The 16,536-nt window shown below is 38.4% G+C and overlaps 1 protein-coding gene across 10 annotated transcripts in view; it reads left to right on the plus strand.

Annotated features, from left to right (window-relative positions):
* The window catches only part of Tmem161b (transmembrane protein 161B), a 73,671-nt gene that overhangs the window by 37,341 nt on the left and 19,794 nt on the right, over nt 1–16,536 (plus strand). For 9 of the 10 annotated variants that reach the window (NR_029419.1, NR_155262.1, NM_175187.5 and 6 more), the window contains 2 exons: nt 507–604; nt 12,535–12,691. Coding sequence is in view for 2 of the 10 variants with exons in the window: in NM_175187.5 (NP_780396.2) it covers nt 507–604; nt 12,535–12,691 (255 nt within the window). In the remaining 8 variants the exon portion in view is untranslated. Of the gene's footprint in view, nt 1–506; nt 605–12,534; nt 12,692–12,761; nt 15,551–16,536 lie in introns of those variants that run through there. The other variant, XM_011244565.3, reaches the window with a different exon arrangement.

Below are 16,536 nucleotides of genomic sequence, written 5' to 3' on the forward strand. Positions count from 1 at the left end.
GAACTTTTCTGAGTTTCTCCATCTGAGTCTTCGTAGGCACCTCCACAGTTGCCTTTCATGTTTATGAATTTCCTACGAACATTAATTTTAATATACTTATTCATCTCTGACCTACATTACAGCTGTGTTTATGTGTATATGTATGTACATGTACGTTCAAAGAGAATTTTATTTTTTCTTCCTTTCCTTTAATCTTGTTACCTACTAAAGAGATTCTAGGTGGCTTTTAAATTTGCAAAAGAGAGTAGGAAGAATGGGTGTGAAACAGGATACTAGCAAGCAAGATTTTGTTGCTCTTTTGGTCTAGGTAATTCTTCTCCTGGTCATCTACATGGTCACATAATTTACCTCAGCACCTTGTAGTCTGCTTTGGGAAACTGTTTTGGAGTATGTGACCTCCTCTAGGGTGACAGCGCAATGAAGCTAAAATCTCTTGTATTTAGGATAATGTATGTACTTGGATAACTAAGTGTTTTATTTTTGTGTTACTTATCTAATTTTTGCAGAAAATACAATGGCCATATTGAAAATAAGCCACTAACCATTCCAAAAGACATTGACCTTCATCTAGAAACCAAGTCTGTTACAGAAGTGGACACTTTAGGTAAGGGCAATCTTGTAAAGTGTTCTGCATGCACCAGTCTGTGTCAGTGGAAAACTGTATCTGTTGTGGGTATGGTTTTGTTTCCATGGAATCTGACAACTGACTTTGTCAAGCTCCAAAGGCTTTATTCAAATGAAGTCCTCTTTTCTGTCCCTATGCTATTCTTCTCCCCGGCTGGGAAGTGGCACACCTGCTCAGCCTTGCTGTAGCTTCTGCTTATTGGGCTGAAACCAGTCTTGAGATCATAAATTTCAAATTTATCTCCTTTAATAATCTATTACTGTCATGATGAACTTTAAATTATATTTGCAAATTGAGATATCTAAATTTTAGTAACTCAACTATTCTTATGGTGTTAGGGATTAAGAAGTTGAGATTTTATTCACAGTTCACCTTTATCAATTGGATATATCAAAATAAATAATGAACTTTACCCCTCAGTTTCTGTAATAATATGACTATAATGATTTTAAGTTTAAAATGAAATTTTTATATAAAGCTAATTAAATGCTGGAGGGGGAAGCTGTCTGAAGTGGTGTTCCTAACACTAGTTTTCAAGCCTTATACATTATATTATGTTATTGAAGAGACCTTTAAAAATACAGATTTCTTGTTCTCATCTTTAAAAATCCATTGATTCTAGAACAGGTTCTGGTATTTGACTTAAAAAATACCAATGATTTTGATGCTTAATCAGATATGAGAACCACTGGATTTCATGAAAAATGGGGAACTACCACATTAATCAGTCAATACTTTTTATTAAAAAAAGCCTATACATTATATTCTGATCAAGATTTCCTATCCCCTAGCTCCTCCCACTTCTCCGCCCCCTCAGCGCTATGCCCTTCCCCCTTTGTTTAGAAAATAAAACAAAACAAATAAACCCAAACCAGAATTTTTAAAAGTCACAAAGCACACACACCACTACTACTGTGTCTGCCACCTCCAATAAAATCCCACTAAAACCCATTAAAAACACAGAATTGGGAACAATAATAAAGAAGCAAAAGATCAGTAAGACAAAAATACCCCAAACATTTTGAGTTAGAAAGTTTAAAAAAATGCCAGGAAATTTGTTTTGTGCAGGCCATCTATTGCTGGACATGGGGTCTATTCTAAGTGTAGCTAATAAAATACCCAGTAAGACTCAAGTGGAGAAAACAATTTTTGCCTTTGCAAGGCAGTGTCAGTTTGTTAGGGGTGAATTCCATATCCACTATTTTTTTTTCTTAGCACTGGGATCCCATCTGACTTAAACTTTAGCAGGTTCTATGTGTGCTGCCAGTCTCTGTGAGTTCATGTATGTGTTAGGCCTGTTGTGTCTGAAGACACGATTTCCTTGGGGCCCTCTTTCATTTCTGGCTCTTACCCTCTTTCCTCCTCCTCTCCAGCGTGGCTTCCTGAACCCTATGAGGAGGGATTTGACTTGATAAAGGCACCTTAGAACTGACTCTTCCAAAGCCTCTTACTCTCAGCGCTTTGTTCAGTTGCGGATGTCTGTGTTAGTTCCTATCTCCTGCAACAGGATGCTCCACTGATGATGGCCAAGCAAGACAATAGTCTATAGGAGAGTGTTGTTAAGAATCATTTATTATGTTCTTTTAGCAGAACAATAGTATTTGATTTCCCCCTAAGCCAATGGCCTATCCAGCGCAGATTCTTGGCCACCTGAGCAGTGTCGGGCATAGGTTCCATTTGCTGGAGTGTGATTCTAATCTAATCAAAGAGTGGGTGGTCACTTGCTGTACTGGCTGGTTTTATGTGTCAATTTGACACAGGCTGGGTTTATCACAGAGCAAGGAGCTTCAGTTGGGGAAGTACCTCCATGAGATCCAGCTGTGGGGTATTTTCTCAATTAATGATGAAGGGGGAAGGCCCCTTGTGGGTGGGACCATCTCTGGGCTGGCAGTCTTGGGTTCTATAAGAGAGCAGGCTGAGCAAGCCAGGGGAAGCAAGCCAGTAAGGAACATCCCTCCATGGCCTCTGCATCAGCTACTGCTTCCTGCCCTGCTTGACTTCCAGTCCTGACTTCCTTTAGTGATGAACAGCAACGTGGAAGTGTAAGCTGAATAAACCCTTTCCTCCCCAACTTGCTTCTTGGTCATGATGTTGTACAGGAATAGAAACCCTAAGACACTTGCACAACATTTGTGTGAGTATTGTACTACCATATCGTGCAGGCAGGTTATCATTATGAATCACAGGGTTTGTAGTTGGATTAATGTTTACCTGTTTCCTCTAGTACATGCAGCATTTTTTCTGGTACCATGAACATAGTCAGTAGCAGGAAAGGCTCTAGATAGGTACCAGCTTGCCCTCTTTGTGTTCAATAAAATTGTATGTGCTATCTTCAGCTGTAGGGCCTTACCATAAATTTATAGAGAGCATCTAATGGCCTGAGATATTTGGGGGGTTTCCCTGGGGCCTCTTTGTCTAACAATTCAACTAGATATAACCTATTCCTAGCACTAAAGTTTTTACTTGGTGGCGAAAGCTGTCTAATTGGGGCATTATTATTGGAGCCTCCAACTATATTTTGTTCATACATGTATACATGTTAGGAAGTTTCTGTGGGCTTTCATAGGATCCCTCAACTGGCCCTTAGTATTAGCTGTCCCTCCTGATATCTCCCTCTTTACCCTCTATTCCATCTTCTTCCCAATTTAATCCTCCTACTCCAGTCTCCCTCTTATCTCTTATATCTATAAATTTCATTTCAGCTTTCGTGGGAGATCCTGTTAGTCCGTTATCCAGTACCAAATTCCTGTGACTATATAGTTATATTTGCAGCATGCCAATTGAAGTCTTAAAAGATAACATCCACATATAAGCATATTTATCTTTCTGGGTCTGGGTTACCTCACTCCAGATGATTTTTTTCCTAGTGACATCCAATTAACTGCAAACTTCATAATTTCGGGGTCTTTTTCTTTAACAGCTGAGTAATATCTCATTGTGAAATGTACCACATTTTCATTTTTCACTAATCACTTAGTGGGCATCTACATTGTTTCTCATTATTGACTATGATAGAGCAACCATGAACATGGCTGAGCAAGTGTCTGTAGTAGAGTGTAGTCCTTTGGTTATATACCCAAGAGTGTTATACTAGATCTTGAGGTAGGTGGATTCTCAGCTTCCTGGGGAACTGCCACACTGATTTTAGTAGTGACTGTACAAATTTGTGCTCCCATCAACTATGGATAAATATTCCTTTACTCCACATCCTTGCCACCATGTAATGTAATGATCTTAGCCATTCTTGTGGGTATAAAATGAAATCTCCAAGTAATTATGATTAATTATGTCGTTGAACATTTCTTTAAGTGTTTTTACCCATTCATGGTTCCTCTTGAGAATTCTCCATTTATATCTATACAAAATTTTTAAATTGGTCCATATTTCTTGATGTCTAGTGTTTTTCTTTACATATTCTGGATATTACCCCTTATCGGATAAATAATTAGTAAAAATCTTTGCCCATTCTATATGTCCAAATGATGGTATTCTTTGCCATATAGAAGCTTTTCAGTTTGTTTGACAAAAGTCCATTTATTAGCTGTTCTTCATGTCAGTACCTATCAGTATTCTGTTCAGAAAATTCTTTCCTTCACCAAGGAGTTTAAGACTATTCCCCACTTTCTCTTCTGTCAGATTCAGTGTTTCTGTTCTTACATTAAGGGCCTTTATCCATTTAAAGTTATGTATTGGGTGAAGTTATAAATACAGATGAATATTTTTCATTCATCTATAGGCAACCATCCAGTAGGACCAGCATCATTTGTTATTGTCTTTTTTCCCATTGTATATTTCTGGCTTACTCAAAAATCAGGTGTATACAGACTTCTTATGTATGGGTCTTCAGTTTGATTCCATTTACCAGTGTACCTACTATTATACCAATAGCATGCTGTTTTTATTACTATAGATCTGTAGGATACCTTGACATGAGGTTTGATAATACCTCTTATAGTTCCTTTATTATTCAGAATGTGTTAGATATCCTGGGTGTCGTGTGTTTTCATTTGAAGCTGAAAATTGTCCCTTCTGTTTCTATAAAAAAATGTGTTGTAATTTTGATGGGGGTTGCACTGAATCTGTAGATTACTTTTAGTGGGATGGCAATTTTCAGTATCTTAGTAATACCTATTGATGATCATAGGACATCTTTCCATCCTCTGATGTCTTCAATTTCTTTTTTCAGTGTCTTAAATTTTTTTTTACACATCAGGATTTTTATTGAGCAAGTAATACATGCCTCGTTCTCCAAATATATACCTTACTTGATCTCTAATCTTGAAGTTGACTCAGCATCCAAGTGTGTGCAGAGGAGTTAATGAAATACAGTGTACTGAAGATAATGAACCCATTAAGTGATAAGGGCCAGATGAGCTTACCAGATTCCAGAGTCCAAACTCTGCTGGGCTCTCCAGTTCCTGGTGGTGTGGCTTTCATTCTATTGAACATGCTCTAAGATGGTGGTGGATCTTTTTCCACTTAAATCAAGTATCTTGGGCTGAGTGTGTGACTCAGGCAATAGAATGCTTGCCTACAGGAATCTCCAGGTTCAGTCCTCAGCACTGCGTAAACCACAAACGGTTTACCTGGAATCCCAATGTTCAGGAGGCAGAGGCAGGATGATCAGAAGTTCAAGATCATCCTAAGCTACACAACAAGTCGAGGGCACCCTGGGCTATATGACATCCTGTCTCAAAAATAATGTCTTTATGTGCCAACTTTCCATATCTGATACGTTGACCCTCTCCAACTTGCAAGTCTTTTTTGGTTTTTTGGGTTTTTTTTTTTTAGGTATTTTCTTCATTTACATTTCCAGTGCTATCCCAAAAGTCCCCCATACCCTCCCACCCCACTCCCCTACCCACCCACTCCCACTTCTTGGCCCTGGCGTTCCCCTATACTGAGGTATATAAAGTTTGCACGACCAATGGGCCTCTTTTTCCACTGATGGCCGACTAGACCATCTTCTGATACATATGTAGCTAGAGACACGAGCTCCGGGGGTACTGGTTAGTTCATATTGTTGTTCCACCTATAGAGTTGCAGATCCCTTCAGCTCCTTGGGTACTTTCTCTAGCTCCTCCATTGGGGGCCCTGTGATCCATCCAATAGATGACTGTGATCATCCACTTCTGTGTTTGCTAGGCCCCGGCATAGTTTCACAGTAGACTAGGCAAATGGAAGATGGACTAGGCCATCTTCTGCTACATATGCAGCTAGAGGCACGAGCTCAGGAGGTACTGGTTAGTTCATATTGTTGTTCCTCCTAAAGGGTTGCAGAACCCTTTACCTCCTAGGGTACTTTCTCTAACTCCTCCCTTGGGGGCCCTGTGTTCCATCCAATAGATGACTCTGAGCATCCACTTCTGTATTTGCCAGGTATTGGCATAGCCTCATAAGAGACAGCTATATCAGGTTCCTGTCATCAAAATCTTGCTAGTGTATGCAATAGTGTCTGGGTTTGGTGGTTGATTATGGTATGGATCTCCTGATGGGGCAATCTCTGCATGGTCCTTCCTTGCATCTCAGCTCCAAACTTTGGCTCTGTAACTCCTTCTATGGGTATTTTGTTCCCCATTCTAAGGAGGGATTAAGTATCTGCACTATGGTCTTCCTTCTTGATTTTCATATGTTTTCCAAATTGTATCTTGGGTATTCTAAGTTAATATTAATTCACTTATCAGTGACTGCATATTATGTGAGTTCTTTTGTGAGTGGGTTACCTCACTCAGGATGATACCCTCCAGATATATCCATTTGCTTAAGAATTTCATAAATTTATTGTTTTTAATAGCTGAATAGTACTCCATTGTGTAAATGTACCACATTTTCTGTATGCATTCCTCTGTTGAGGGACATCTGGGTTCTTTCACCTTCTGGCTATTATAAATAAGGCTGCTAGGTACATAGTGCAGCATGTGTCCTTATTACAAGTTGGAACATCTTCTGGATATAACCCCAGGAGAGGTATTGCTGGATTCTCCAGTCCAATTTTCTGAGGATACTGTGTCCAATTTTCTGAGGAACCTCCAGACTGTTTTCCAGAGTGGTTGTACAAGCTTGAAGTCCCACCAGCAATGGAGAAGGGTTCCTCTTTCTCCACATCCTTGCCAGCATCTGCTATCACCTGAAGTTTTGATCTTAGCCATTCTGACTGGTGTGAGGTAGAATCTGAGGGTTGTTTTGATTTGCATTTCCCTGATGATTAAGGATGTTGAACATCTTCTTCTCAGCCATTCAGTATCCCTCAGTTGAGAATTCTTTGTTTAGCTCCATACCCCATTTTTTAATGGGGTTATTTGATTTTTTGGAGCCCAGCTTCTTGAGTTCTTTGTATATATTGGATATTAGTCCCCATCAGATTTAGGATTGGTAAAAATCCTTTCCCAATCTGTTGGTGACGTTTTTGTCTTATTGACAGTGTCTTTTGCTTTCCAGAAGCTCTGCAATTTTATGAGGTCCCATTTGTCAATTCTCGATCTTATAGCACAAGCCATTGGTGTTCTGTTCACAAATTTTTCCCCTGTGCCCATATCTTTGAGGCTTTTCCCCACTTTCTCCTCTATAAGGTTCAATGTCTCTGGTTTTATGTGTAGTTCCTTGATCCACTTAGACTTGAGCTTTGTACAAGAAGATCAGAATGGATCAGTTTGAATTCTTCTACATGATAATTGCCAGTTATGCCAGCACCAATTGTTGAAAATGCTGTCTTTTTTTCATTGGATGATTTTAGCTCCTTTGTCAAAGATCAAGTGACCATAGGTGTGTGGGTTCATTTCTGGGTCTTCAATTCTATTCCATTGATCTCCTTGTCTGTCGCTGTACCACTACCATGTAGTTTTTATTACAGTTGCTCTGTAGTACAGCTTGAGGGTCAGGCATGGTGATTCCACCAGAGGTTCTTTTATCCTTGAGAAGAGTTTTTGCTATCCTAGGTTTTTTGTTATTCCAGATGAATTAGCAAACTGGAAGTAGGTCTTCCTTGAAGGTCTGATAGAACTTTGCACTAAACCCATCTGGTCCTGGTCTTTTATTGGTTGGAAAACTATTAAATGCTGCTTCTATTTCTTAGGGAAATAGAATGGGACTGTTCAGATCGTTAATCTGATCCTGATTTAACTTTGGCACCTATATCTGTCATTTTATCCAGGTTTTCCAGTTTTGTTTAGTGTATTATTTTGTAGTAGGACCTGATGATGTTTTGGATTTTCTCAGGTTCTGTTGTTATGTCTCCATTTTCATTTCTGATTTTGTTAATTAGGATACTGTCCCTGTGCTTTCTAGTGAGTCTGGCTAAGGGTTTATCTATCTTGTTGATTTTCTCAAATAACCAGCTCCTGGTTTGGTTGATTCTTTGTAAGGTTCTTTTTGTTTCCACTTGATTGATTTCAGCCCTGAGTTTGATTATTTCCTGCCTTCTACTACTCCTGTTGGGTGAATTTGCTTCCTTTTATTCTAGAGTTTTTAGGTGTGCTGTCAAGCTGCTAGTGTATGCTCTGTCTAGTTTCTTTTTGGAGTCACTCAGGGCTATGAGTTTTCCTTTTAGGACTGCTTTCATTGTGTCCCATAATTTTGGGTATTGTTCTGGCTTCATTTTCATTAAACTCTAAAACGTCTTTAATCTCTTTCTTTATTCCTTCCTTGACCAAGGTATCATTGAGGAGAGTGTTGTTCAGCTTCCACATGACTTTGGCTTTCTATTATTTATGTTGTTATTGAAGATCAGCCTTAGTCCGTGATGATCTGATAAGATGCATGCGATAATTTCAATATTTTTGTATCTCTTGAGGCCTCTTTTGTGTCCAATTATATGGTCAATTTCTGAGGAGTTACCATGAGTTGCTGAGAAGAAGGTATATCCTTTTGTTTTAGGATAAAATGTTCTGTAGATATCTGTTAAATCCATTTGTTTCATAACTTCTGTTAGTTTCCACTGTGTCTCTGTTTAGTTTCTGTTTCCAGGATCTGTCCATTGATGAGAGTGGGGTGTTAAAGTCTCCCAGTATTATTACTTGAGGTACAATGTGTGCTTTGAGCTTTACTAAAGTTTCTTTAATGAATGTGGATGTCCTTGCTTTGGAGTGTAGATAATCAAAACTGAGAATTCATCTTGGCAGATTTTACCTTTGATGAGTATGAAGGGCCCCTCGTCTTTTTTGATAACTTTGGGTTTGATGTTGATTGTATTGGATATTGGAATGGCTACTCCAGCTTGTTTCTTTGGACCATTTGCTTGGAAAATTATTTTCCAGCCTTTTACTCTGAGGTAGTGTCTGTTTTTGTCCCTGAGGTGGGTTTCCTGTATGCAGCAAAATGTTGGGTCCTGTTTATGTAGCTAGTCTGTTAGTCTATGTCTTTTTATTGGGGAATTGAGTCCATTGATATTAACAGATATTAAGGAAAAGTAATCATTGCTTCCTGTTATTTTTGTTGTTAGAGTTGGTGTTCAGTTCTTGTGGTTGTCATCTTTTAGATTTTTTTGAACAATTACTTTCTTGCTTTTTCTAGGGCGGAATTTCCATCCTTGTGTTAGAGTTTTCCCTTTATTATCCTTTGAAGGGCTGGATTTGTGGAAAGATATTATGTGAATTTGATTTTGTCATGGAATACCTGGGTTTCTCCATCTATGGTAATTGAGAGTTTTGCTGGGTATAGTAGCATGGGCTGGCATTTGTGTTCTCTAGGGTCTGTATAACATCTGTCCAGGATCTTTTGACTTCTGGCTTTTATGTACTCTGGTGAGAAGTCTGTTGTAATTCTAATAGGTCTGCCTTTATATGTTACTTGACCTTTTTCCCTTGCTGCTTTTAATATTCTATCTTTATTTAGTGCATTTGTTGTTCTGATTATTATGTGTCGGGAGAAATTTCTTTTTTGGTCCAGTCTTTGTGGAGTCCTGTAGCCTTCTTGTACATTCATGGTCATCTCTTTCTTTAGGTTAGGGAAGTTTTCTTCTATAATTTTGTTGAAGATATTTACTGGCCCTTTAAGTTGAAAATATTCCTAGGTTTGGTCTTCTCATTGTGTTCTGGACTTCTCTGGATGTTTTGAGTTAGGATCTTTTTGGATTTTGCATTTTCTTTGATTGTTGTGCTGATGTTCTCTATGGAATCTTCTGCACCTGAGATTCTCTCTTCCATCTCTTTTATTCTGTTGCTGATGCTCGCATCTATGGTTCCTGATTTCTTTCCTAGGATTTCTTTCTCCAGAGTTGTCTCCCTTTGGGTTTTCTTTATTGTTTCTCCTTCCATTTTTAGATCTTGGATGTTTTTGTTCAATTCCATTTTCTGTTTGGTTGTCTTTTCCTGTAATTCTTTAAGGGATTTTTGTGTTTCCTCTTTAAGGAATTCTACCTGTTTAGCAGTGTTTTCCTGTATTTCTTTAAGTGAGTTATTAAAGCCCTTCTTAAAATCCTCTACCATCATCATGAGATATGATTTTAAATCCCAGTCTTGCTTTTTGGGTGTGTTGGGCTATCCAGGACTCGCTGTGGTGGGCATACTGGGTTCCAATGGTGTCCAGTGGTCTTGGTTTCTGTTAGTAAGATTCTTATGTTTGCCTTTCGCCATCTGGTAATCTGGTGTTAGCTGTTCTAGCTGTCTCTGGGTGGCACTTGTTCTGAGTGTGATTCTGTTAGCCTCTGTCAGCACTCTGGAAATCCAGCTCTCTCCTGAGTCTCAGTGGTCAGAGCACTCTCTGTAGGCAAACTCTCCTCCTGCATGGAAGGTGTCCAGAAGTCTGGAGCACAGATCCTCCTCCTGACTCCTTGGATCAGAGCCCTCTCTGCAGGCCGACTCTCCTCTGGCAAGGAAGGTGCCCAGGGGTCTGGGTCTCCACCTCCTGGCTGAGGATGAAGGCCTGAAGGGATGCTGCCCAAAAAACTCTCTTGCTTCTGCTACCCATGTGCTCTCTTGTGTAGACTGGTCTCAGTGATCCCAAGATCCTGGGTGTGCTAGGGCCTGCCCAGTTCGCGCCCAAGATGGCATGGGTCTGGAGCCACCAGAAGGAATCTCAGGGGTTCCTTTGTTCCTGTTCCTGCTGGCACAAGACCCTCCGGGATTCTTGGGAACAGATGTTGGGTTCCATTCACCAGTGATCTCAAGATCCTGGGTGTGCTAGGGGGCCTGTGGTGTGGAGAGTCCTCTGGGGACCTTGGGACCCTCTACTGGGTTCGCACAGAAGATTCATTTGTTTTTCTTTATTATTCTCTTTTACATCTCAAGAGTAGCTTCCTCTCCTCATAGTCTCTCCATCCCACCCAGGTCCACTGTTCCTCTGTTTCACTTCAGAAAAGAGTAGGCCTCAGTGATAATAACTGCACACAACATAACAAGATGCACTGAGGCTGGGCACATACTCTCATATCAGGGCTGGATGAGGCAACTCAGTAGGAGGAGAAGGGTCCCCTGATCAGGCAAAAGCATCAGAGATATCACCACTCCCACCAAACCTCAACCTAAACAACCACAGAATACATGCAGAAGACCTAATGTAGACCCCATGCAGACTTCAAGGTTGCTGCTTCAGTCTCTGAGCGTCTGCGAGCTCTGTGTGTCTTTCACCCCCTGGACCCCTCAGTCCATCCTTTCCCTCTTCCATGGCTTTCATTCACTGAGCTCAGCTGTGGGTCTCTGCGTCTGTTTACATCAGCTGTCGGGGAAGCCTCTCTGCTGACAACTGGAATAGACACCAATCTAAAAATGTAGTAGACTACTGTTAGGTATTGACTTTTTTCCTAATTTTATAGAAAAAGTAAATTACTGGGCACAGTTATATTCTGGATGTTAAAAAACAAACCAGTGAGAACTTGCTATTTTAACTTAATATACTTCAGTAATGTGGCTTTAGCATGTAGTTTCTTGAACATACGGTTTCATGTAGACAGTTTTGAGAACTACTTGCAAATGGTACTAGTTTAACAACTGGTTATTTCATATCAGGAGCATTCTTGTTAACCAGAGTAGCACTGACATGTTCCTTGGTGTTTCTGTGCCTCCACAATGCATGCCGTGTCTGTATGGTTATGCAGAGGAGTTGTTGCACCTTTCCTTTCCATGGTACAACTTACTGAAGTGCCTCATTCAAGCAAATGCTTTACAGCTGAGCTCTCCGTGCTCTGTGAACTTCTTTTGACTCCCACTATTCTATTGAAGAGAGACATACATGAGTATGAACTCAATGTTTTTATTGAATAGAAGTAAAAAAACATGATCATATGGGTTAATAATATGACCAAGGATATCTATCAGTTTTACTTTGGTTCCCTGTGTTCATAATTGATAACTATCACAAATTGAAGGAAATAAACCACACTACACTTTGAAAAATGTTTAAATCAAATGTGTAATTAGTTGTACTGTCAGAGACTTGAACTTTGAATAAGTGCTGAATTATGAATTCATTTTTGAAGGGCTATGGCTATATGTAAAGTCAGCATTCTATCAGTTTTTCTTACTTCTAAGAGAGAATAAGAAGTGCACTTGTTCACTTACTATGTGTGTAATAACTCACAGGATCACTCCTACCAGTGGTTAAGAACAAATGTAAACTTCTGTAGAAATTGTATTCATTGAAGTTAATGTTAACGCAGCTAAATACACCAGAAGAAGACTTTGCATGTAATTTTATAGAGATAAGCTAAGGTTAAGAAGATTAAAAATATATTTGCATTCATGTTTTAATAGCAATTTAAATAATTTTTAGTGATCAGTTCAAGATTATTTTCTTACTTAATTTATGAGCTATCAAATTTTGGTTTTAACTGCTAAATTTGACAGATGCATTTTTATTCGTAAAATTTACAGTTCAAGTCTGCAAATAGAATGGAGTCTAACATACTTACTGTTCCATAGATTTATCCTCATAAGCTCACATTTAACTGCAACTTGTCTTGGCCTTTTCTTTTTCAGCACTGCATTACTTCCCAGAATACCAGTGGCTGGTGGACTTCACGGTGGCTGCTACCATTGTCTATTTAGTAACTGAGGTCTATTACAGCTTCATGAAGCCTACACAGGAAATGAATATCAGCTTAGTTTGGTGCCTCCTGGTTTTGTCTTTTGCAATGTATCCTTCAAACCATCATTAACATTGTGAACTTACCTTTTTTTTTAACTTAATACCATTAGACCTTGTGTTTAATTTTGAAAAGATTTGTCAGTTAAAGAATTTTCCTTTTTTGAATTCTTTACAGAATTTTTAGGATATGTTAACTTTCTTCTTTGACAGTTTCTTACTGAATGTGATCAATTTATTGAATGTGATCAAGTTACAGTGTAATTTGATCACATTCAATAAACATTCTTCTTGTAACTTCTTAAAATTTCAAAATAGGGTAGTTCTAAAAGGTAAATGTAGGAAAAGATGTAACTTTTTTCCCATTTCTCTTTTTATCCATGTAGCATATCAGAAAGGCTAGCAGACAGTTTCTCCTTTGTAATGAGCTCTGTGTTTGTACTGGGAATAAAGGGAGGATTTCCTTCCAGTGCTTAATACCCTGTGATCCTGAGACAGAGATATTCTGATTTTCCTTTCTCTTCCAGTCCCTCCAGTACAGATAGCATTTCATTAAGTTTCACTCAGGTTTACTGTGCTAGCTACCTTTGAAAATCTTGTTTGTAGCAAAACATATTTCACTGCCTTCCTTCAATAATTTATTTTTATTTCTTGGAAAGTAAGCTTTCCCAGAGTAGTGATTCATCAGTCGATCAGAACGTCATTTCCATCTTGTTTGCCATAGAACTCTCCTTCTATAAACTTGAAAGAGTTACGTTTTATGTGTCACTCTGTGTGTACACACATTGAAAGAGCAGAGAAGAGCTGCAGGAGTCTGCTGCTTCGCCATGTTGGTTTGAGACGAGGCTCAGGCTTGCGACCCAGCACCTTCGCCTTCTCAGCCATTTCCACTTCCGCCTTCCCCAGCTTTGGTTTTTTTTGTTTTTTGTTTTTTGTTTTTTGTTTTTTTTTGAGACAGGGTTTATCTGTGTAGCCCTGGCTGTCCTGGAACTCACTTTGTAGACCAGACTGGCCTCGAACTCAGAAATCCACCTGCCTCTGCCTCCCAAGTGCTGGGATTAAAGGCATGTGCCACCACACCCGGCCTATTTTGCTATTTTTTGTTTTTTAAATTATTATTGGTATTCTGATGTTTTCCTGTTAAGTCCTCTTTTACCCTTTAGATTAACAAAACAAAAGCTAGATTCTGTACCTTAGGAATTGGGTGGTTTTGTTTTTGTTGTTTTGTTTTTGTTGTTGGTTTTTTTTGTTTGTTTGGTTTGGTTTGGTTTGGTTTGGTTTGGTTTTGGTTTTTTGAGACAGGGTTTCTCTGTACAGCCCTGGCTGTTCTGGAACTCACTTTGTAGACCAGACTGACCTTGAACTCAGAAATCTGCCTGCCTCTGCCTCCCAAGTGCTGGGATTGTTAAAGGCATACACCACCACTGCCCAGCTTGGATTTGGTCTTATTTTTGTAAAATCATCTGTTTTGAAAATTCATGTTCGTGAGTTCTAGGAAGCTTTTTTGTAATTATTTATCTAATGAACATTTTGTGGATGCTTATTGCTGAGGAAGTAGAGTCTCCTATACTAGCATCTGGGATTGTCTGTATTTCATATGTATGGTTATTATAATTTTGTATTTTTTAGGAAATTTTCTTAACTTTCTCAACTATTTTCTTATGTTTCTCCCTTAGACTTTTACTACAGTTTAAAATGTTCGTGAGCTCTTTATTTTTTAACTCCTTTGAAAATCTGTCTTATTACATTTTGTGTCTTTTTATTAGTGATAAATATTCCTTATAGAATGCTTCTCTTTCCACTTTTGTTAAAGTTTATACATATGTGGGAATGGATATACTTCCTATGCAGATTATTTTATGTGGTATAGCCATTCATATATTATCAAAGAAAAGAACATACACTGTGATTAGCCACTCATATTTTCTGTCATTTTTCATTTTATTTCACATTGCTTCATGTGATTGATGGCAGCACTCTTACACAGTCCTTAGCAATGAACTAGTTCTACTCCATTTAAGTGGTGTTTTCATAAAGGGTTCCAAACAATGGCATCTCCCCCACAGGAATGTTGTGTGTGAAGATGTTAGAGAAAAGAAAGTAGTAGAATAGTATAAATAACTGGATATGTGAGTTCTATTTAACATTGCGTGTGAGATAATAGCCTACTGCAATTACATCCATTCTAGACATGGAATTAAATGCCATACACCAAAGAAGAATGTGCTGACAGCCCGTGCTTGTCGTAGCTTTAACTGCTCTCATCTTTATGAATCAAATCTACTAGCAGTGACTACTGTTTAGGATTTCTTCATCTCCTTATTGTATGTCCCTACTTATGAGTCAAATGCAGGCCTCTGCAGACTTCCAAGCACATACACATTAATTGATTCAGATATTCTCTGCAGTTGTTACTAATGAAATATTAGTGGTTAAAGTACTTCTCCAATTAGGAGCATTTAACTTAATCAGTTTAGTGATTAAGTTACATAGGCCAGTTGTTTTATTTACATAATCATTTGTTCCTTTTCTTGGTGTATTTATGTTGATGTACTTACATTGGACAGCAGAAACATTTTCTGTAGTCTTGAGTGTCCTAAAAGAAAGAGACTGGCATTTTGAATGCATGATACTAAATTTAAATGTTGGAGCCTGGATGTGGGCCACCTCTGGTCATCAGTGCACTCTAAACTGACCCTGACTTCCCTCCTCATTGGTTTGTAGCTCTGCACATCATCGTTGACCAGGCTTCATGCTTCAGTCCTATTTATGCCATGAGCTAGAGTGTAAGGCAATGACAGTGAAGACCTCGAGCACAGGGAAGCAGCTGTTCTAATGGTCTTTACTTCATGTGACATCTCTGATTATAGAGCATTTTAATCTCATTATGAAGAAATGAAAAGCAAAGAGGTAAAATCATCATAGCAAAAGCCAGTGATCCTGTGATAGAAGTCAAAATGTTAAAGTAGTTTATAACATACAGGCAGGTTTTTAAAATAAACTTTCTTGAGAATAAACTATAGCCCATAGTAGTGTTGGGTCAATTACATGAATTTCAAGAAGAAAGCTATGCTTGGAATGCTTGGAGCTATGCTTATGCAAGGAATTCTAAGGCTTTTCAGACCTATTGTGCTTGGCTACAGTACTAAATCATTAGTCATATTTCCACACGGTATTATACAGTGTCAAATACGTAAGATTCAAAAGCCATTATGCATATCTTTATACCTAGCCAGAGTTTTTAATTTGTTATTATTATGGACATGCAGATATTTATAAAACCAAGTCGTAGTTTAAATGAACATAAGTCCTAAGGCTTTCCAGTTGAGGCAGTTTTATTTGTAGACATGCAAAGGTATAGAAGTTAAATGCTACCTTATTTGCTGTGGGAAATAGCCATAGCCACTCAGTTCCTAGCTACTTCTAAATCCCTTAAAAGGTTACAGAATACTATTACTATATTCTTCCTTTGTACAAATGTGATATGAAAGTTGGAACTCTGAAGTAGTTTGCTTTAGATGTCAGGTCTAGTCAAAAAGGATTCAAGGGTGGCCTTTTGTTTTATTAGAATCTAAAACCTTGGCCATTTCTGTTTTTTAAAATAAAGCCCATCTTTATGCTTTCATGTATCTTTGATAGGTATTTTTCTCTATTATCTGGTTAGATTTACCCTGGCCCACTATAAGGTTATTTTGTGATGTGCTTTAAAACATGTATGATACTTTTTTCTAATATCTAGAAAAACTTTATGTTCCTTTTTTCTTCCTAAGTAATAAGCCTGCACATCTAGAATATGATAAAACTTGAAGGTAATGTTATAAACTTTTTGTACTGTTGAATTGGAATGATCATCTTGAAAGATTTTGCTAAATAGATCATAAGAGTGACTGTGCTTA

This window comes from Mus musculus, chromosome 13 (assembly GCF_000001635.26).
Source record: "Mus musculus strain C57BL/6J chromosome 13, GRCm38.p6 C57BL/6J".
Lineage (NCBI taxonomy): Eukaryota > Metazoa > Chordata > Mammalia > Rodentia > Muridae > Mus > Mus musculus.